The 21,129-nt window shown below is 41.4% G+C and overlaps 2 protein-coding genes across 5 annotated transcripts; both read left to right on the top strand.

Annotated features, from left to right (window-relative positions):
• Nucleotides 1–487: 487 nt before the first annotated feature.
• LOC110976849 (uncharacterized) lies at nucleotides 488–7,996 on the top strand. The gene is made up of 5 exons (XM_022230488.2): nucleotides 488–620; nucleotides 3,637–4,000; nucleotides 4,537–4,596; nucleotides 5,032–5,292; nucleotides 6,559–7,996. Exons 2-5 carry the CDS (start codon nucleotides 3,652–3,654, stop codon nucleotides 6,579–6,581), a joined length of 693 nt encoding a protein of 230 aa, XP_022086180.2. The 5' UTR covers nucleotides 488–620; nucleotides 3,637–3,651; the 3' UTR covers nucleotides 6,582–7,996.
• A 912-nt stretch (nucleotides 7,997–8,908) lies between these two features.
• Nucleotides 8,909–21,049, top strand: LOC110976941 (uncharacterized). Of its 4 annotated transcripts, XM_022230668.2 has the most exons (6): nucleotides 8,909–9,015; nucleotides 10,598–10,647; nucleotides 11,179–11,385; nucleotides 13,294–13,365; nucleotides 13,773–13,852; nucleotides 14,449–21,049. In XM_022230668.2, the coding sequence occupies exons 4-6, from the start codon at nucleotides 13,353–13,355 to the stop codon at nucleotides 18,667–18,669; spliced, it is 4,314 nt and encodes a 1,437-aa protein (XP_022086360.2). In that variant the 5' UTR covers nucleotides 8,909–9,015; nucleotides 10,598–10,647; nucleotides 11,179–11,385; nucleotides 13,294–13,352; the 3' UTR covers nucleotides 18,670–21,049. The 4 variants fall into 4 exon arrangements, with proteins under 4 accessions (XP_022086360.2, XP_022086362.2, XP_022086361.2 ...); XM_022230670.2 differs by lacking the exon at nucleotides 10,598–10,647; XM_022230669.2 differs by lacking the exon at nucleotides 11,179–11,385.
• The last annotated feature ends 80 nt before the right edge of the window (nucleotides 21,050–21,129 follow it).

The following is a 21,129-nucleotide window of genomic DNA, read 5'->3' as shown; positions in this document are numbered from 1 at the left end:
TTTTGTCAATTCTGTGTAATTTATCAAAGCCATTGTGAGAAAGATTTTGATTAAAATTTATTTTTGAATAAGGGGGGCATTTGAATGATAGATACGATTGAGTGAAGATTATTGTGTGAATTTTCTTTTGTTGCAGTTGCTATAGGTAACATAAAGATATTTAATTTCTTGTTCTGAGATTTTTAACTGACTCATTATATTTGTTGAGGAGAAGTGCATATTGTGCTTTATACCGACAGGTGTTTTTTTAAATTTAGTATAATATAACAACCTTTTGCAATATTTCATTGGAAGTAATTACTAAAATTTGCTTTGAGCGGACTTGGGCACATGATGCTGACATTGTTTAAATTTTTCTGTTTTGGATTTGGTAGTTTTGTGCGGCAATGTAAGTTATTTACCAGGAAAAAAAATATATGTGTAAGTTTTCAAGTCGAAGCGTCTGGCGCTGAGCTGGCGTTGCAATTTCATGAGGGCGCTATTCAGGTTTACATTTAGTCGAGTCGCGGAGAGTCCAGTCGCGCGAGCTCCCGCGGCCCGGGGAAATCCCTAAAAGTACTATAAAATTTTCTAGGCCCAATTTCCGGCGTATCATTGGCGTTGTTCATCTCCACGGAACGGTAAGAGGCTAGAGGACGATTATACAAACATCTTTATTATTAAACTCTGTTCTCAAGCTGTATTTCTGAGAAGTTTGGCGTGCTGAATGTTCTTGCCACATGCTTTTCCATTTTCTTCGCTCATTTTTTTCTTACAATAGGCTAGTAGAATTAGCCCCACTAGTGTGGCACGGACTCTCGCTCCCGATCCAAGGATGGATCGGGAGTGAGAGTCCGTGCCACACTAGTGGGCTAGCTGGTAGTGGGCCTGCTACGATGAGAAAACAAAATGAACAAAGGAATGATTGGGTCTAGAGCTGTCACTACTCAGACCCAGTAGTAGTAGGCAGTATGTAGGCCCATTTCACTTTGGGGACCCCAGATTTTGTCAATTTATTCTTGCAAACCTGGTCTGTCCCCACCCAAAATAACACAGGTCAACTTGGTCCGTAACCAACTCGGTCCGAGTCAACTCGGTCCGAGTCAACTCGGTCCCAAGTCAACTCGGTCCCAAATCTACTCGGTCCCATTTAAGAGTTGCAACCAAGAACACTACTTTCCAAGCACGCCATAAATGTGACTGACTCAATCCATTGTCGAAGGGCCAGAGCCCTGTAATTGAGAAAACCAAGCATAGTAATATGCCATTCGAATGCACTGGATTTTTGCTTTTTATTAACCACGGGTCTATTCAGAGCACGCTGCAAATTAATGATGAGAACTTTTTCGGAAAGACATGTAATTCTTTGTAAAGCAGTTCCTGTTTAATTTTAGAACTTTGAACCTTGTTTTAAAGGAATTGGTATATCAAAATAAGAAAATAAATTGAAACTGTCAACTGACAAAAAGCATTATTATGAAATGCCGATCATGTCCTGTAATTCAGTTGTTGGTTTTACCTTCATTATAATTATATAATGTTTGGTCTTCACCTTTATCACGTTCAGTAATAAACGAAACTGGGGGCGAATGAGACGCAACATCGTTTGAAAGGGAAACCTTTTATGGTTTAATGCATCAAATTATCATGACTTGCAGTGCAAATCTCAATTGTATACATGATTTGCATTAGTTCCAAAGTTCACATAATGATTATAACAAACAGGAAATAAGATACAGTGGAAAACACACATTTAAAACAATACAAAATTACTAAGTAACAACTGAAAATTGATAATTTCTTCAATCTGATACTGTGAAAAGCCAAGACAGAAGTCTTTTCCTTCCACCCTGATTCTTTCAAAATGCAAAGAGAAATCTTATTTCGACCACATTGCGGACATTGCCGATGTCATCGGGCATTTTGTGCAGTTGTGGGTGAAGTGACCCGACCATCATGTACCGCCCATTGAAATAATTAATGATCTCCAACATTGACTTGGGACCGAGATAACCTGGGACCGAGTTGACTCGGGACTGAGTTGACTTGGGACCGAGTTGGTTACGGACCGAGTTGACCATAAAGCCTTCACCGTGCTGACCGCATTGTTTTGGAAATTTCGAATCGAAAATTGTGAGAAAATGTGACTTTCTTACCTATAAAGCAGCCATGCAAATTTTAATCCACCATGTGTCATGTGTTGAAACACAGTTTCTGCTCATATAATATCCCTCAAAACCATACCCTCTGTTCACACCGTTAACCCTGCTGTCAGTTAATGACCCCGATGTCACACTCATCTACCAAGCTGAATCCATCAGAAGTTAAAATGTAGGTCCGCTTCTGTTACAGGAATGGGGTAAGATGTCTCAATGCTATTTCATACCTGTGATCCCTATTTTTAGGATGCCTCCTATAGAGTACTAAAGTGTGACATCATTTAGAACCAGTAAATGCCGCACAAAAGAATGGAGTATGCACGGGGATTGGTTCATGCATTGGTTCTTGTGCTAATGCCTTTTACACACAAGATTGGGCATGTGACGTCACTCTGTACTCTGTATGCCTACATGTTGTTTTTGAATGGATCCAGAAAATTACAAAAGATAAAGTACATGTATATGTGTATTATTTTTTTGAAAAACAGCCAGCATATTGCTTTGAAATCGAATAATCGCTTAGACCAGCCTTTCATGAACTGATGATGAGTTTTTACTGCAGTGTACACGTATGGTTTGTGGTAGGATAGAAGGACCGTGTTTATTTCACATTGATCTGGATCATGATCAGTGATCTGTCATTGGTTTACAGATGCCAAAACTCACCTAATGGATGGTGGGAACCAGCGTGAGGATCACTGATCTAGATCACATGGATCTGGATCACGATCAGTGATCTGTCATTGGTTTACAGATGCTAAAACTCACCTAATGGATGGTGGGAACCAGCGTGAGGATCACTGATCTAGATCACATGGATCTGGATCCCGATCAGTGATCTGTCATTGGTTAACAGATGCCAAAACTCACCTAATGGATGGTGGGAACCAGCGTGAGGATCACTGATCTAGATCACATGGATCTGGATCATGATCAGTGATCTGTCATTGGTTTACGGATGCCAAAACTCAGTGCAAACAAGTGTTAGGATTTCTGATCGCGATCCAGATCCATGTGGAACAAACAGGTCCCATGGGGGGTTGTATGCCGTATCACACACTTGCTACATTCAATTGCAAGAAAGTGTAAATCATAATCTGACCATATGCTTATGCATCAATGATCCCCCGTTTTATCCAACCATGCACTGCGATAAACACTGTGATACATTGTACATCACCGTCACATATACATACATCTATTCCCTCGTTGGATTTTTTTTAGGAGGGAAAAGGGTAAAAATTGCACTGCCGGTGCATTGGAATTCTGTTTCATAAAATGAGTCCATGATAATATCAAGATTATATTCAGAGTCAGTTTTCCACTGCCGAAAAGCAGCATGTTATTTGCAACAGTTGTGGCCAAGGCAGTTTGTGTTCTTAAGTTTGGTTGAGAGGTTTCCAATATTTTAAGATAATTAAGAAACCACAGTGAAATATTTAAAAGTCCTGCTCACTGAAAGATAAGCTATGAAAGTTTTCTTTTGCCTCATAGGTAGATCTCCAGCACCATTATGGCCAGCTCTATGGAAACTGCAGACTTGAGTATTCTTTCTGTTGACTGTAGTGACGGAGACAACCCCTACATTAATCTGTATGCCTGTAAACCAGAGGAAGTCTTCCGATTGGTGGCTAAACGACTTGATGCCCACTGGGAGCCCATAGCAACATCTCTTAGCATCTTAAATGAGGACATTGTAACCATCAAGAAAGAATACACAGAGCTAGATGAGCAGATCTTTCAGATGTTTGTGAAGTGGAAATCTGCCAGTGGTGTAAAAACCACTGAGGAAATTTTGAAGGTGTTAACAACTGCCCTTTGGAATAATGGCAGAAGAGATTTAGCTTCAGAACTTGAAACAGGTAAGCAGAGAAACTGATAAGAGCCATCCTGTTTTTGTTCCTGTGGTTTCTTTTTATTTTCAAGGACATATAAAGCATTTTCTTTCCCAGAGACCCGAGTGCAAACAAACTGAAAAGGGCTCTATATTAGACTATGTACTGAGTTGTCACAGGTTTGTGTGTGCAGGCAGGGCATACATAGCATGGACCTCTGCACAAAAGAAGTCCACATAATGTAGGGTGCGATGGCGTTGTGTGGACTCACACACGTCCACACAATGTTTTACCCTCTCTGAAAAACAGTTTCAGAGGCATTTTTGGGTTAAGGCTATTTGTGGCAAAATGAAGAGGAACAGTCCAGGGAATCATCATCAAAAATCCAGCTCGAAGGAGTTATCTTAGTGGGAGAAAAAGGAGCATTTTCCTCAAGTTTCCTTAACCACAGGAGAACAAAGGAATGGCCACACTTTGTATGTTAAACAGGTAGGTGTGTGTTTGTGTGTGGTGAAGAGAACATTTTGGTGGTGTCCAACTCTCGTTACTCTCTTCTTGTAAAGGTAAATGGCAAAAGCCTTCTGAGCCCGTTATACAGACTATGTCAAGTGGAAAACCTCAAGGTAAGTGTGTTCGTTAAGTCGCAAGCCAAAACTTAAAGTCATGTTTGAGTCAGTAGCAAATGAACAACTGCTCTTTATTTTTGAAGACAAATGATTTCAGGCCCAATGAATTCATGTACATGTGACCTGCGATCTGTGCTTGGTCCAAGTTTGAGGGGCATAAAATGCTGTTTTGTGGATCAAGGCACAAAATCATCATTTGGTAACGTAATCAGCATTTTAAGTTTTTAGGTTTTATAGTTTGCGTATGTAGCACAGATGAATTCTACTTTCATATCTGTAGCTGAATACTTCAATCACATTTTGATTCTCCTTTGGCATGTGTAAGCAAAACCTGTTGAATATTTGGGGTTTGTTCTGTTCATGGTTTTATTTAGTTGTACGTTTTAGTTGTGTGTCCCGGATAATTACTGTGGCAATCTCAACCTGACGCAGGTAATCCAAGTGTGGGCGAACAAGTGCTGCGAACGTTGTCAAAGAAAGTTGCAGGAGACATGGAGACGCTGGCCACGTGGCTTGATGTGCCCTGTGAACGCGTCGATAAAATCAAGGAAAAGTATCGGAAGGTGAATGAGCAGACTTTCCAGATGTTGGTATGGTGGCAACGGAATAACCCAAATGTCAACCACCTGGCCTTACTGGAAATTGCACTGAAGAAAACAGGCAGGCGAGACCTAGCATCCGACTTGAAGAATGGTTGGTGAAATTCTTGGAGCATTTTTTTTCTTTGTTCTAGGACTATTTCTAGTCCTTGTAACCTGTGGTGTCTTTTTTCATTAGGGATTCATCGAACCAAGCATTCTTGGCCAAAATTGACCAGACACTGCCTTTTACTGTGTACAGTTACTTTACAAATTGTTGGCACAAGGGTTGTGCATGGTGCAAAGTTACAGCAAGTTTGATGAAGTCAGCTGTGGGAACTGTTATTGTCGTGGTACTGCCCTTGTGCTAAGGACATTGCTTTAATGCTTCTTCTACCGATGGGATGTAGTAACTTCATTGACAAAGTGGGGTGGACCTTAAGTTTACCAATCCCTGTAACATAAGGATCGTGAACCTGTTTCTTTCACATAGATCCAATTCTCTGTCAGTAATCCTTCATTGATTCACTGGTACCAGAACCTGCCCAGTGGATGGAGCGAACCAGCCCCGGGATCTCTGATGAAGATCCAGATCTGTGTGAAATAAACAGGCCCTGTAAGATCCAGGAACTTAGCGATTAACTAAAGTATGTCACACACTGTTTTTTGACTGTTGAGATTCTTCCATGGTTAGTATGGAGCGCCTGAGGCAACAAATTCAATGTGATGAATTCTACGTGGATGAGCATTGTGCCACTGCAGTATCATGTATTTCTCTCACTCTAATAGCTTGAGACTTTGCATGGGGGACAGATACAAATTAGAAAGTTCTAAGCGACAATAAATGTGACCCACCATCCCAAAACCCAGCTGAAGTAGGTAACTTCATAAGGAATTGTTCAACATCACAAATACTGACTTCAGCCTGGTTTGGGGATGGTGAGTCACATAAGACAAATTCAGAAAAGGAAAGAAGTAGTTAGAGAAACAAATGGAAGCCCTACATTTTGGTCGTTCCCATCTCACTATCATCTGAGGCTATTCTGAGCAAAACATACAGGGGACCATTTGAACCAATCTGCACTTGCATTTGACATTACAACCCTTGGAACATGGTTACTATCGGTAGTGTTGTAGTCAAGACCTGTTCAGACTATCACTAGACCTCCCATCATGAATGATATTAAATGACCTGCAACATTCCTTTGTAGTTATCCGTGCTGTAACTTGTGTCTAGTCTCACATTTGGTGTGTGATGTGCCCAACTGCAGAGTGCAACAGTGACCACGAGCCGAGAAGTTTAGGTTCATAAAGATGGATTACTGTGTTTTATTGAATATTTCATGCCAACCTTTTACTTTTTCATTTATTTGCCATGTAGGAACCCTGATGAGAGACAATTAGACACCAAGACCAACACGGAAGGTTGCCTTTTCTTTCCTCCACCATTCAGACTTTCAAACCAAATCTGTAAAGAAAGTCTAGATATAATCACTGATTTTATGGAATTTAAACCTTATTGATCATTCTTTGGTAGGTTATTTACCATTTCATCCATCTTGGTAGACCAACGCGTAGTCTTTAAAAAAGACAAGTATTTTCTTCAGTTCGTAGCTATTGCTGGAAAATATTTTACTTTTTTCTATTATCATTACGTTTATTTCCTACAATCATGGCATCATTTTACTGTTAAAAAATTTTACAATAAAAATGTTACTGAATATGCTGCAGTGTTAAAGTCTTCCTGAAGACAAGTACACTCCAAATTCTTGATTCTTTTTACTTAATTCTTAAAGTGTTATGTGCTGCCAGAAAATTTAGTCAGTACTTGTACAAATCCTGCCTTTGCACTACAGACACTAATAATTATAAAGAGACTGACAAGACAGAAAGAAGGGAAGAATTTCATACAGTGTGGCAATTTTTACTGTTTTACAAATAATTGTCTATGCAAAGTGCACACCATTCAGTGCTCCTTTTGCATATGGATTCAGCAAAATGCATAAATGTTGGTTACCACACAGAATCAGGGTGGTAATAGTTCAATAAACTTAACTTTGTAAGTAAATAATTGATACCGCAATATCCACCAGATACCTAGCATCAAATATGTAAACCATACTGATCTGATCTGTTCCATGAATTTATACTGTGTTTTGTTGTTTTTTTTACTGGAATTAAGTTTGTAGATGGAAATGTTTGTAAAGAAAATGAAGTGTTTGTAAAGTACTAAATCTGTGTGTTTTTAGCTGGAAAATGACATCACTCTTCCAAAGAGTTGTAAACTACTTAAACATGGTTTAGTTCGACCCTGTAAAAAAAAAAGCAAAGGCACAACTGGAAGGTACCAAAATGAGTACATTGAATGCAGCAACTTCGTGATAAGAAATGAGGCTCAATATGTAGAGATGCTTCTCAAGTAATTTTCAACTTTTGGGAGTGTTTAAGGAACCAAAGCAACATAAACACATTTGAAGGTTCTGTAAATTGGTGCTTGACTGCCCAACAAGAAAGTGTCTTGCCAGTTGTTTCCTTTCAGCCTCTTTTAAAGAAAATTATTTGATTCCTTCAAACATTCCTAGCGATATATACTAATATACTGATAAAAAAGTAACAACCATTAACATTTTAATTCACATGGTTTTAGCTTTTTAAATGTGAAACTGGTACATTGTTGTGTTTTCTGTAAAATAAGGAAGTATTGTATTTTATGGCTTTATAATAAAACTTAATACTTTATGAATTTTGACTTCATGACTTTTTTTCTGCCAAGGTAATGGGACATTTAATAAAAAAAGAAACCATTTTCTTTCACAAGGCGTATTTGTAAGTTTGTGTGTTTTTACTTTGGTGCTGTTTGCTTTCAATCAGAGGATCAACCTTGAAATTGAATATGGTTCCAGCCAGATATGCCTATCATATATCGAATCAATATCAGAATACATGAACCATAATCCTGACTTTGGCAAATATTGCTGTTGTTTTGCATTGCAAAATCTTTGAGAGTGCTTTGTAACTCCTGCAAGTGTCTTGCTGCTTCATTACCTTACAAAACGAGAGTAAGGATTTGCGGGTACATGGGCCCTATCTCTTCAAGAAGAGGTGAGGTTCTGAGCAGAAGTGGTGAGTGTCAACTTGACATTTCGACCAGGATTTTCTGGCCGATCTCAGGAGAATGTGCCGGACTGGTGTATGGAGCTGGGTAATGAAAGAGGCCAGATTTGATGAAGCGTGGACTACGGGATGCTAGAAGTTGTTGGCTTGCTGGGGCATGGTCACTAAAGCATGGAGGTCTTGGGTCCTGTGGAGGTAAATTATGCCCCCCCCAGAAGTATTAATGGCCTCAAGTTTAATGCACACCCCGTCATTCAGTATCTTTAATAAATCTTGTAATTAATATTCATATAAGAAACTTTTAAATAAATATTAATCAGGGAAATTTGGACCATTTTAGTGCAAGCTTAGAGCCAAGAATGTTACTCACACATCCAGCATTAAAGAACTGAAAAACAAAAGTTTCTACTATTATATTTTGTTTTGACAAGGTCGAAGTTCAATATAGATCCCTTGTAACATAAGTTTCGTTTTAACTTTACCTAATGCATCATTCATAGTATGCAAATTAAAGATAATCAATACACCACAAATAGGCTGGCACTATTAGTGTCACATGCACACATGCAGCACAGTTTCATGCGAACAGTACATTGATCCTCACGTCTAGGTATCAGACCAATAACCGCTAGCGGAAGATTTCAAAAGAAATTGCGTGAAGAGTTCTAGCTAACTATCGGGAAGAAATCCTTGGAATAGTCAACAGTTTCCTTTTTACAAAAAGGTACTTGCACAAGTCTATCTTTGGTACTTTTGTAATGTTTTATATTTATATCTTTATGATTCTTAGCTTTGTTTATAAATACTAAAAAACAGGTGTTGAGCTGTCATCATGGCATCATGGATGTAGGCTGTGCACATCCGAAGGGCAATTCGTCCATTTCCGACATTCAGCTGTGGTCGATGCTCACACTGAATTCAAGACAGTATCAAGTGCACTGTAGGCAAAAATGTAATATATAATCAGTGCCCTGAATTATGGCAATTACATGCTTCAGAGCACTGATTATATTAGGCCTAATAAGTATTATATTTTTGTGTCGGCCTATACTCTGATCACTGTGCACTGCTTTGCAGCCCTTTTTCTAGCCCCCATGTGGCAGGGACTCTCGCTACTGCTCCATCCTTTAGCCACACATCCGTATACGCAATTTGCGTGTCGCCATAGTGAAAAAGTTCGGCGCACCCTTTTATAATTGGAGGTGCAATTTTTTTTGCACACAGAGATGATCCTTAGCGTCTCCGCTTTTTTTCTTACCACCATTTATTGAATGATTTCACTCACGTTGTAGTATTTTCCAGTCATTTTGCCTTCACCCATTCAATCTCACAGTCACCATCTTTTAAATAAGGTCGTTGAACATTATGTCTCTTGACCCCTCATCTCGACGGATGTTCCATGTCAAGACATATCTAATCTGCTGCCCAAGATTTGGGAGAGTCCATGATGTAGTGTCTTATCACTCAGTGCGTGTATTAGACATATTTTAAATAAGAGCCTCTACAGCCTTACGTGTAGGGCTAGCCAATCTGCCTTCAGTACACACCCCATTTTAGTCATTTTAATCTTCTAAAACTGCTCAGCCCCCTCAAAACAAAGGAAACTTTCGGGAAGAATTTAGACAGCAGTTGGCAGGTACATGTAGGCCCCAGGACTCCGAGCGGAACAAAAGAGCTCATGTTTTTTGGGTACTCACTGCATAGGCGCGCATTTATAATGGAGATCAATGGCGCAGAGCAGGGCATAACAATTTATTCCTAAATGTATGGTCTTTGCGTACACCATGTACACGCAGAACGCAGGCAGGAACCCACTTGGAAAACTGAGTACCATCTGTCTGTCTTTTGCCCCTTGGGGGTGCACGTCAACGCGGGGCGGATACGGACACCAGTAATTATTCCCTACAGTATAATATTAGCCATCAAAACACAAAATCATGAGAGAAAAATTCAATTTAGGATGGAAAAATATGAGTCATTTAGACCTACGCAGAACATTGAATCAGAACTCATTTACTTAGAAAACAGAATATTTCAGACCAGTCTCATAGGGTTTGTGCATGGGGTATGAAGTGGCGTCCGTGTACTATGAAACTCTTTCCCTTTTTGGAAATTTTGAATTGTAAATTGTGAGAAAATTTGACTTTCTTGCCGATAGACCGAACAGATTTTCCAATCAGTCATGACAGTAAGGCACTTAAACCTGTAAACGTGCATGACAAGGCCGTATGTACATGTACGGTACATGTACAATGTACTGGGTCCTGGCCGATTGATCGTGATTTCTTTTGATCATGTTTATCTAGGAAGTCCGGGGATATGTGACCCACCATCCCAAAGCCAGGCTGAAGTACAGGTAGGTAACTTCAAAACCTATAATAGTGGAACTTGCACTGTTCAGATTTTCACAGCTGTCACTACCCGTAAGAAGCTTTCTGCAGACAGAAATTTCGATTTTACAGGGATCCCTTTAAAATGTAAAAAAAGCTTAAGGAGAGGAATTGTCCAACACCACAAATACCGACTTCAGCCTGGTTTTGGGATTGTGGGTCACATGTTATCAGACACCCACTGGATCTGATGAGCTGAAATTGCATCAGTATGTCGACTACTTACGCTACTAACTATCCCCCAGTTCTCTATTTCTAGAAAATACGCCTTTTCCTCGTTTGGAGAAGAAAATGTTACCCGTTCGACCCGAAAGAATTTTGGCTAGACTTGCACAAATGATGGCTGTTTTGTGTCATGTCACAGAGAGCAAGCCACGCTACATGCTCAACAATTCGCCGCAAGGGGTATTTGACTGGACAGGGAAGTAGCCAATGGCATTGCGTATTAGCTGCGACACAAAACCTCCGTAATTTTCCACAACTACTTGGATCAACAGGTACTCTCATGGATCTGAAGGAAATCAGTATGTGCTGAAGTCTGGGGACAAACTACATGTAGACAGGCTCTCTGTACGGGCTACCATCACTTAAATATACAAAGGAGTCTGTGTAATGTCCAAGTCAGGCCAGAATTCGTCCGGAGTGGCATGAGTGGCGAAAAAACCAACTAAAGGCAACATTTTTTTCCTCCAAACGAGGAAAAGGTGAGTTTTGTGCAAATAGCAACCTGGGGGATACATGTAGTGAGCAACGCAAGTAGTGAACATCCGGTGCAATTTCAACTCACAAGGTCCAGCGGCTGCCTAATAACATCCCCAGACATCCTGGATAAACTTGATAGAAGGAAATCACTATCAATCGGGACAGGGCCCAGTATATGACAAAGGATTACATGTACATGTAGGGCCCTGTTTACAGGTCTATAAGGCACTAGACCTACTCCATAGTACAAAGTACTAGGCCTGGTGCCTTACTGTCCAGGAAGTACTTGTAAATCAGCCAGGCAAATTTGAATCCACCATGTGTCACGTGTCTCCTCATAATTTCCCTCAAAACTCAAAACCCTGCCCTCTTTTCACAACATCAGTCTTACAGTTATTGAGCATGATGTCATGGTCATACATGTCATAGTCATCTACATGTACCATACCAAGGTGAATCCAAAAGTTAGGTCTCCCCTCTCTTAAGGAACAGGGTCCCCACATGTACAGTTCCCTCCCTCTTACCATATTTGTCGGCTTATCTTCCTCCTTGCCCTATTGCTTATTCGCACTGAAAAGGTTTGTCAGTGACAGTGTTGACCCCCAGAACTGATGGATTTGTCGTCTGTCACGTTCCTCACATCACATGTTTGTGGATGCGTGACGGACAGCAAACCTCACAGTTTCGGGGGGGGTGACATTATCAGTGTCAGTCATCAAGTTGACCTACAGCTTAGGCTGATACGGGTAACTGCCTGGTCACTCTACGCAGTCAGTCAATTCTGCATAAAATCTCCAACTTTACTTCTCCTTTTAGAAACAATCTTTCAAAACCAACAACAGCAAATAAGAAGAGGTGATTAGCTGATGGTGGGATTATCAACAAATCATGCAGTAAGATCTACTGATCATGCAGTAAGATCTACTGATCATGCAAAGATCAAGCAATTACACACATCAACTGATCGCACCCAACACAGCCATGGACAGCCATGACAGTCCAAACTCAAAATGCCTTGCCTGGGTTGGACATCTTCATTACATTGCGACTGACATCCAGAATATCAATTCACCCTGCCATAGCAACTTTTTTCAGTACTTTTTTTTACAGTTTACCGATGGAGGTAGGCTGGGCTGAAATTTCATTCACAAATTTCTTATGTCTCGATTATCGTAACTCACATAAGTATGTAAATATATGCAAATAAAGTGTTGCAAAAAGGTTCGCTTTGATAGGATAACGTGATACCTTGGACATCAGTCGTAACACAATGAAGACTTGGCTTCCAACATGGGCTACAGAATGCCATGCGTCAATCATGCCAGTGATGCTTCCAAGCTTGCACATGGGCCTAGAACCACTTATGATGAAAACACAAACGCAGATATTTGACATGTACAAATAGTTTGATAATGTTATTTTAACTAGAATTGTCCGTTACGCCGTCATGACTGTACAAACAGCTCACTCATTTCCTGGTAATACTGCTATGACGGGCATACAGTGACATTCCTTTAACATGTACATACCATCACATTTAATTTCACACAGATCTAGATCATGATCGGTGATCAATCGTTGGTTTGTGGACACCAAAACCTGCCTAATGGATGGTGTGAACCAGCGTTAGGATCACTGATCACGATTCAGGTCCATGTGAAACAAACAGGCCCACTGTCTCTTCTGTTACCGCCTGCATCTAGAAATCTTGCATGCTGTTGGCTGTTGTTACAACTGCATGCATTGACATGGAGACCAGACTTCCAAGAGGCCTTGGAAAGTGTGTAGATGTGTGATATAGACCTTGGGGTCTGTGGTTAGAGAGGCGCATAACATGTACACTGTACTAGGTTTAGAACAGGACATCACAATGTATTGGAGTGATTCATTCCTTTGTATATTCTGTGCAGAGTCGCATCCCGGGCGGGCGGACTTTCAGGCACTAATACTGTGCACCACAACGTCAAGGATGGAATCCCCAGGTACAGGAAGAATCTGACTGTGGGCATTGTAAAATAAATTAAGTGGTACCATGCAGATATGTCTATGCTGTGCTGAACATTAATTGGAGAGTTAATTCTTTATAGTTATACTACATGTACATGTACGTGCCACAACTTCCAACATTTCATAAAACATGAAAACATAAATATGCAAGGCAGTTAGATGGTGTTAAACCGACCAATTAAATGCATTGCACAAGGGAGTCGAAAAATGAAAACACCCAACCTCTACCTGTGTACCGTCCCCTTCTAGAAGTCAGGTTTGCCAAAACATGACGTTGAGAAAGTAAAGTTTAATATTTAGATTGAGTGTACATGTAGTTCACATCTACAGTCCAGTCTACCTCGGTGTTTTTACAAGTAGCATTTTTTCTTTACTTTGGCAGCTGTTTTTCGTGGATCAACAATTGTCACCACAGCTTTGATTCATAGCTCTTCCCCACCTGGATTCGTTGCTGACGAAAAGGTAATGCTGCATCAGAAAATGAGTAATAGCCACATCCATTTATTTCAAGGTGTATTTTGCGTTGGGGAGATGTTAATTTATACAACGGGTTTTGTGAATTTTTTTCACAAACTCTCGGACAAGCACTGAGCATACAGTCTTTATCAATATATACATTGGGTAAGGGCAAAACCCGTTATATAAATTTACATCCATTTATTTTTAGTACCTTTTCACAAAGATCATAGCACTTGAAGCTAACATTATTCACCCCTGCCTGTCGGGTCAATCAAATATCCGACAAATCTCCTCAGTGCCTTGGGGAGTATACAGCATGATGCTACTTTTAACACTGTGAATTCAAATCCAGTAGCCAGCTTAGTTGTCACATGACCCCTTTGTTATTTAAGCCAACTCAATGCCATCGTTGTTTTTTCAGGAGACATTTTTTGTCATTGTTGTATGGCAGCATCTGTATTCCAGCATTAGTTGCAAGATCAAAACAGTCTCACCGTGTTTTATAGTGCAGTTTCTCGTTGGGGCTGATTTCATGTCAGGTTTAAATATTTTCCCTTCAACTGAGTTTTGAGACACGTTCTACCTTTGTTTGTGCCTAGGATTTGTCGCCCAGCGGAGGCATCAAAGCTCACAATGGTTGCGTGGTGAGGGAAAAAGATCAGATCATTCTCTTGAAGAGAGTCTACACCTCGCCAAGTAGACGCTCCTCCAGAGTCCGTCGGAAAGGCTGTGTTGTCTTGCCCAGGTCAAAGGTCAAGCATAGGTACTCTGACCCTGTGGTGTATCCCCATGCAGCGATGCGGACTACCGCTGAATTCAACAGAAGTTACCCGATGTCTGCTGGCAACACACCAGTCAGAACTGGAAAACGAGATACCAGTGAAGACAGAAACCATCTGCCCACCACTCGCAAGGAGCCGTCGACCCCCAACATTCCAACCATCCCCATTAGTCCAGCCACACCTGACCTGACCCCACATGGCTTAACGCTCTCTGATAATGTCACAGAGTCTGACTTCTTCACACCAGATGGAACTCCGAAGCGCCGGTTGGTGGTAAGGCTGTCCGAGACACCAGAAATAAGAAAGAAGCTCGCAGAAATTGGCACGCCACTATTCTCTCCACATGCAGAGTACAGCGACGACCTTTTGAAAGGAGAGGAGGCTCTTCCACATGTGAACCTTGCAAGTCGAAGTATACCACATACTGATCATTGTGAAGCTCGGACTAACATCTCACAACAGGTTGAGAATAATCATAATGCTGCAGACTTAACATTTGATGAGGAAAGAACACCTCTACAAACATGGCGTCCTGCTACAATCAGGGAAAGTCACCTGGAATGTGTCTTAGATTCAGCGGAAATACTTGAGGATGAGATGTCCGTCATTTCTACCTCCTCATCAAACACTCTCGACATCGTGTTTGATAATTACCAATCTGTCCTTAACAGTAGGGCCAGTAGCCCTCAGCCAGATACAGAATCAATTGATAGCTGTGATGAACTCAAGGGCATCAGAGATCTTGGCGATGAAGTGATGTGTATTAGTCCCCTCCCATTTCAAACTCCAGACACCGCCCATGAGGATGGAGAGTCTGACGACCTTAATTTATATCCTCCAGAATTCTTGCCATCAGCATCAGATGAAGCACCAGATGATTTCGAGGTTGTACAAAACTATTCGTCTACCATTGAGAGTCCCTCTTTCATCGGTGCTGGCAGTCCTGTGTCTTCGCAAAGTCCTTTACCCATCATGGATGGAGATCTTGGCAAAAGGAACCAACACGACACCAGCCCGTCTTTGGTTTTACACCAGACACTACACAAAATGAACTGCACATCTCCAGTTAATGGCATAAGAGGCAGACAGGTACTACGTGTGTCATTATCACCCCAAACTTTTGGGCCCTACAACTGTTTTGACTTGAAGGCATCTGAAAAGTCAGACTTACAGGATGACGTCTGCATTGTGAACATCACTCCTAGTCACAAGGTGGATACCAACAAAGGGAAGGAACCTTCACCGACGTATGCAACACAGGCAAACTTTGAGTCTCCAGGTTCCCCAGGGAGTACATCTTTTGTAAGCACACATGCTGAGTCTGAGTATCACACACCACGTGCTTCGTCTTTGCAGTCTTTGCTCAAGAACAATTATTACTCTACATCGCCCGCCACAAGTGCATCCTCCAAAATCTTCTTGAACCAACAAGATGACTTTCAAGATTTTTCAGACTTTGACTTTGCAAGTGCCCAGGGTGCTCTCCTAACTCAGGCCTTCAGTCCTGTTGTAGTCACTGAGAAACTGTCTCAAACAAGCCTGGTAAATGTCTCAGCCAAGTCCTCAAGTGCCGAAAGCTGCTCACGGGTGAAAAGTCCCCTGTCACACTTTGGTGTGAATCCATCACTTGTCCAAAATTCATCTGTGCATCAGTCTTCTGCTTCCAAGAATGCAAAGCTGACCACCAAAGAGAAAGGAAAATGTAGAAATTGGACTGAAATGCTTGAAGACGACACTTCGTACCATGAAGAGTCCACCCAGGGTGGCATTGGCACCCGTTCTGAGGATTCATGTACTTCCACTCCCAATTTCCTCAGGGACGAGTGCTGTAAGCTGTCCACGGGAAAAGAAACAGACAGGGCAGTGCAGCGGAGGAGTTCATTGAGAATTGCTAAGAGGATGTCACTGCTGACGCTGGAAGCTCAGTCAAAACAAAGTGATGGAGATGAAGATGATTCAATGCCAGTCTCAGGATCAGGACCTCCCAAAATGTCTAAGGCAGTGCAAAAGCAAAGTGAGAGCAGTGTCCACGGGAGGGAGACAGTTCCTAAGAGAAAGAGAGGTCGCCCTCCTCTAAATAAATCAAGAGTGAGATGCCAAACTTCTGGTGGACCTCATGTAGTTCTTGACAAGTGTGCTGTGAGAGTGGAGAATTCCTCCACCTTCTCAGGTTTAGATGAAGAAAGTGATGAGATGAGCTCTCAAGAGCCTGCATCAATCATCCCTTCTGAAGGGCAACTCCACTCTAGCACATACGGCACCATCACACAGGTGAATTCTAAAACGAAGCCAAAGGCAGGGAAAAGATCGAAGCAATTGAGACGTCGGTCTGCACGACTGAACCCCATCGTGCTGCCATTGAGCAGTAAAAGGCCAAGTGCTATCATATCTAATGCAACAAGTGTAAGCAAGCAAGCCCTTGCAGAGTCCAGGTTAGGCAACATTACTGAGCCTCCATCGTTGTCTAGTTGCTCTGAGTCTGTTTCTACAGAGGAGGACTTTCAGTACCAGTTTGGTGATCATTCAGATTCTTTACAAGCAGAGTGTGAGACCAAGAGACAGTACAAGCTACCAAGGCGACGATCAGCAAGACTCAATTCTGTTGGCTTACCAGTGACCAGGGAAAACCCCATTGTCATTTCATCAGAACCTATGACCTCCGAGTCTCATGACTTAGGCCCTGCCTCATCAAACTCGAAATCTGCTGCCCCGAAAGGTGTTTCAGGAGAAACCGCTCAAGATGTGGAAAGTTCCAATTGTTCCCTGGTTGAACCAGCTCGTGGAAGTGCAGACACTGAATTGATATCAATCTCTGAATGCATCGCTCCATTCGGAGAAGGGAAGAAAAGGGGCAGCAGTAAGAGACGGAGACGATCAACCCGCTTACTCAAGCTATCCTTGATGAGTCTAGATGAGGAACAGCCAGCATCAGACCAGACTTTGCAGGAGGAGACTAGTGTCTCATCCGGTCCTGAAAAGGGAAGCACAGACAGTGGACAAGACGGTCCCCTTTCAGGCAGTGATCAAGAGAGTTCTGTCCAAGAGAAGGAAAGAGAATGTACCTCCTCTCTTGACAAAAACCAAGAAACTAAAGTATTAAATAACATGTATTCTTGTGGTACAGCCTCATCCGGTTCTCCTGGTGTAATGCTTGTTGATATTAATGCACATGCTGACTTAGCTGGGGATCCATTAGACGGATCAGACTTGTTGGAAAATGCCACTGCAGTGTCTGCAGAGGGTGCTACTGCTGTGAGAAGACCACGACGAAGAAAATCTGTGCACAGCTATTCAGAGAAGACCAAGGAATCCAAACCCAAGAAGCAGAACGATAAGACAGATGAGGAGGCAGTGAAGGAACTGTACCTGAAGCGAGGCGAATGCAAGGTGCTCAAGCCCAGCAACCTAGAGACAATCTTTGAAGAGCTTCACTTTAATAAGAGAGGCAGTCCTCTCTACACAGCCTCCAGAAAGTGCAAAAGGGCTGTTCACTTTCCAGAGCACCCATGGCTGCCTCGGAAGAAGAAGAAAACAGCAAAGAACAGCAGTAGTCGGTCTAAGGGCAAGAAGAAAACATCGAAAGATCCTAACATTGATATGAAACTGGAAGCTTTATTAGCTGAATTGACACCTGCTTCAAGTCCTACCTCTGAGCTCCAGGCTGATAATGTAACCTTGTTGTGCTGTGGTGCGAGCCATGCAGACTTGAGCACTTCACAGAGTGTAAGTAACTGTCCAGCCAGTGCTTGGTCCGAAAATTCCTCCTCAGATTTGGCAGTCTCTAACATTCACATGAGCAATGTTGGGCTCCTCCTACAAACAGCGAAGCCGACCCCGAAGACAATCAGAAAAAATGGCGAAGTTGAATTAGAGGCGGATGAGCTTGTACTCCGAAAGCCAAACAGGGACACGCCATTTAAAGGGTCAGCTTCCTCTGGAAAGTATGGTGCGATGTTGAACAGACTTCTAAAGAACAATGTAATCAGCCATGAGGAATCTCAAGTCGGTGAAGTTTGTGGTGAATCCATGCAAGACTGAATCTCAGTGATTTGCTGTATTTATATTAGTTGAAATGCCAATGGCTCTACGCATATGTTATCAAGATTGCTTTGCAATCGAACAACGAGAACAAATTTCTGAGAGATTGTCCCATGCCAAATGTATCAAAAGATGATGCTGTTTCCACTAGTGTTCTCCATTTTTGCTACAGCCCTCCTCAAGTTATGTTCTCAATGCCTAACTTTGATTTTCAGCTCCTGTTTGTGGGGGTCTGAATAATACACACGTGCCGTTAGAGATGCCATAGAACTTAGGGCATCTGCAGTTAATTCTGTTTGTGTCACTCTTGACCGACCCTTATTTTGGGCTCCAACTGAGAAATAAATACTCTTTATGCTGCCAACCCTGTCTGGAAATTTCTACCAAAAAAAAAGAGAGAGAAAGATTACAAACTTAACCATTTTGTGCCGGGGGACCCAGTATCGGGTACCTTATGTTTGTACGCATAGCTGGGAGCCCGAAATCGGACAAAGGAGCCAGGTCTTGTAACAACAGACCGCACTCCGAACAAAAGACTGAGCTGCTGGCACTTGAAGATTATTTTATTTATCAGTAGCGGAGGTAATTTATCCTTTTTTGAAACACTGTACAACTTTTTGTGGCACTCAATGCGCAGGATTACAACCACGGACGAAAGCTCTCCAGTGCTGCAGTGATTAGTATAACACAATACTGCTGCACGTTAATCTTGCCCCATTGAAAAGAGGTCAGCAGCAAACTGCTGAAGGTTCAAAAACAAAAAAAATGCAACACCACACAATCTGGGCTCTCTTTACAAGGCAGCAGGCCTGGCTGAAATACACCGGAGTCAGTAGATGTTGCCTGTTTAATTCGAGTAGCCACCAGGCAGTCATTTGTGTGGGTGTAAACGTCCAGTAAATGAAGTAATGAATTTTTGAAGAATTTTGCAAATGGAAAATCATTAAAAATGCTTGTATTTGTGCACGGCCATTTTAATTGAACCCGGCAGCAAGTGGTTAAGAATATCAGGGAACAAGCAAGAAATTTCACCCCCAACTGACCACCCCTCCTTCAAGGCAAAACCATGAGAAGCATAAAATTAACTACAGGTGCTCTTATGTGATGGCTGATACATTGCATTATTTGAGCACAATGTGACCTGGAAATCAATGAATAGCCATTTTATGCTGTGCCCGCACTGCTAGACTGTGCCAGGCAAGAACACAAAGTCTATGGGAAGTTGCTGCATCCACGAATCAGTGACTTACCATTGCTATGCATGTTCTCTCTAGCCATAGCCATGTCATTTGGACTCAGCCTTGTAACCATATCAATTAGGATGTGTTCTTACTTGATGATCTTAGGGATGAAGTTGTATAATTTTTCACAGATAATAGCTATTTTTTGACCTATTTATTAACCACAAAAAGTTGAAAAAGGTTTTCCAGATTTGAGTTCAGTTTGACTCTTTTCAAAGTGATTCAGTGTTTTATGTTTGGAAGAGGCCTAGCTTTTCAAAGATGCTATGATTCAAACATGACTGTGTAAGTGGGAAGTCAAAGATATTGTCCGTGTTTTTTTTTCCAATTCAGAGTTGTATTCAAGAAAGAATTGCATGTTCAGCAGGCCCAGCTTTTCAGTGGATACTGTGACCAGTTTTCAGATGTGCATGTATTTTGCTGTTCTTTTATTTGGTTTCTTCTCAGCAACTGTTACATCTTGTAGGGCAAGGCCTGTGGGTCAGTGAATTTGAGCCTGTGGCAGGTTACTCATGCTAGAATACACACCAAAGATTTGGCTGTATATCTGTTTCAAATTCATTTACAATTGAAGAGAAAGGTCTGATGGAATTGAAATGTGAAGCCAAACATTCACTCATGCTTTCAAAACCGACATTACAATACATATAACACTATATTTTTCTCTAAATTTAATGTACAGTCTAAAGGTAAACAAACTGATTACACCTGTGTATTAATAATAATTTCACATTTCGGTTACAAAAATGTAGTCCTGTTTGAGTTGTAAATTATAAAAAAATATCTATTTATAGATTGATATCAAAGATACGAGAGAGTTGATTGTTCATTGTTTACAGCCCAATAGTGTACATACATGAGGGAGAGTGGTGTTGCTTTATCATTGGGCAAATGGGATCCAAACATTGGGGGCAGTGTCTCTTGAAAACCTTGCCACAAAGTTACCAGAAATAATGAAGGGGGAACATTGTCCAGGTATAATGCCTTTGTCCTTAAGTCTTTGTCCAACCAACTTTGTTCATGTTTTGTGACCCTGCAAGTTTATGCAAGATGTGTGAACATACAGAATGTAAATCGCGGAAAATGTGTGCTTCTTAAATTCAACTTGTACAAATAAACAGAGTACATATTTACTTGTATATGGTGCTTGTTGGTGAGATTAATGTCTCAAACTGTTGCTAGGAATCTGTGGTGAACAATAATTAGACTCGAATTGGCC

The sequence above is a fragment of the Acanthaster planci genome, linkage group LG09 (assembly GCF_054643075.1).
Source record: "Acanthaster planci isolate LZ-2023a linkage group LG09, COTS_SCS, whole genome shotgun sequence".
NCBI classification, from domain to species: Eukaryota; Metazoa; Echinodermata; class Asteroidea; order Valvatida; family Acanthasteridae; genus Acanthaster; species Acanthaster planci.
This window is presented reverse-complemented; position numbering and strand designations above follow the sequence as displayed.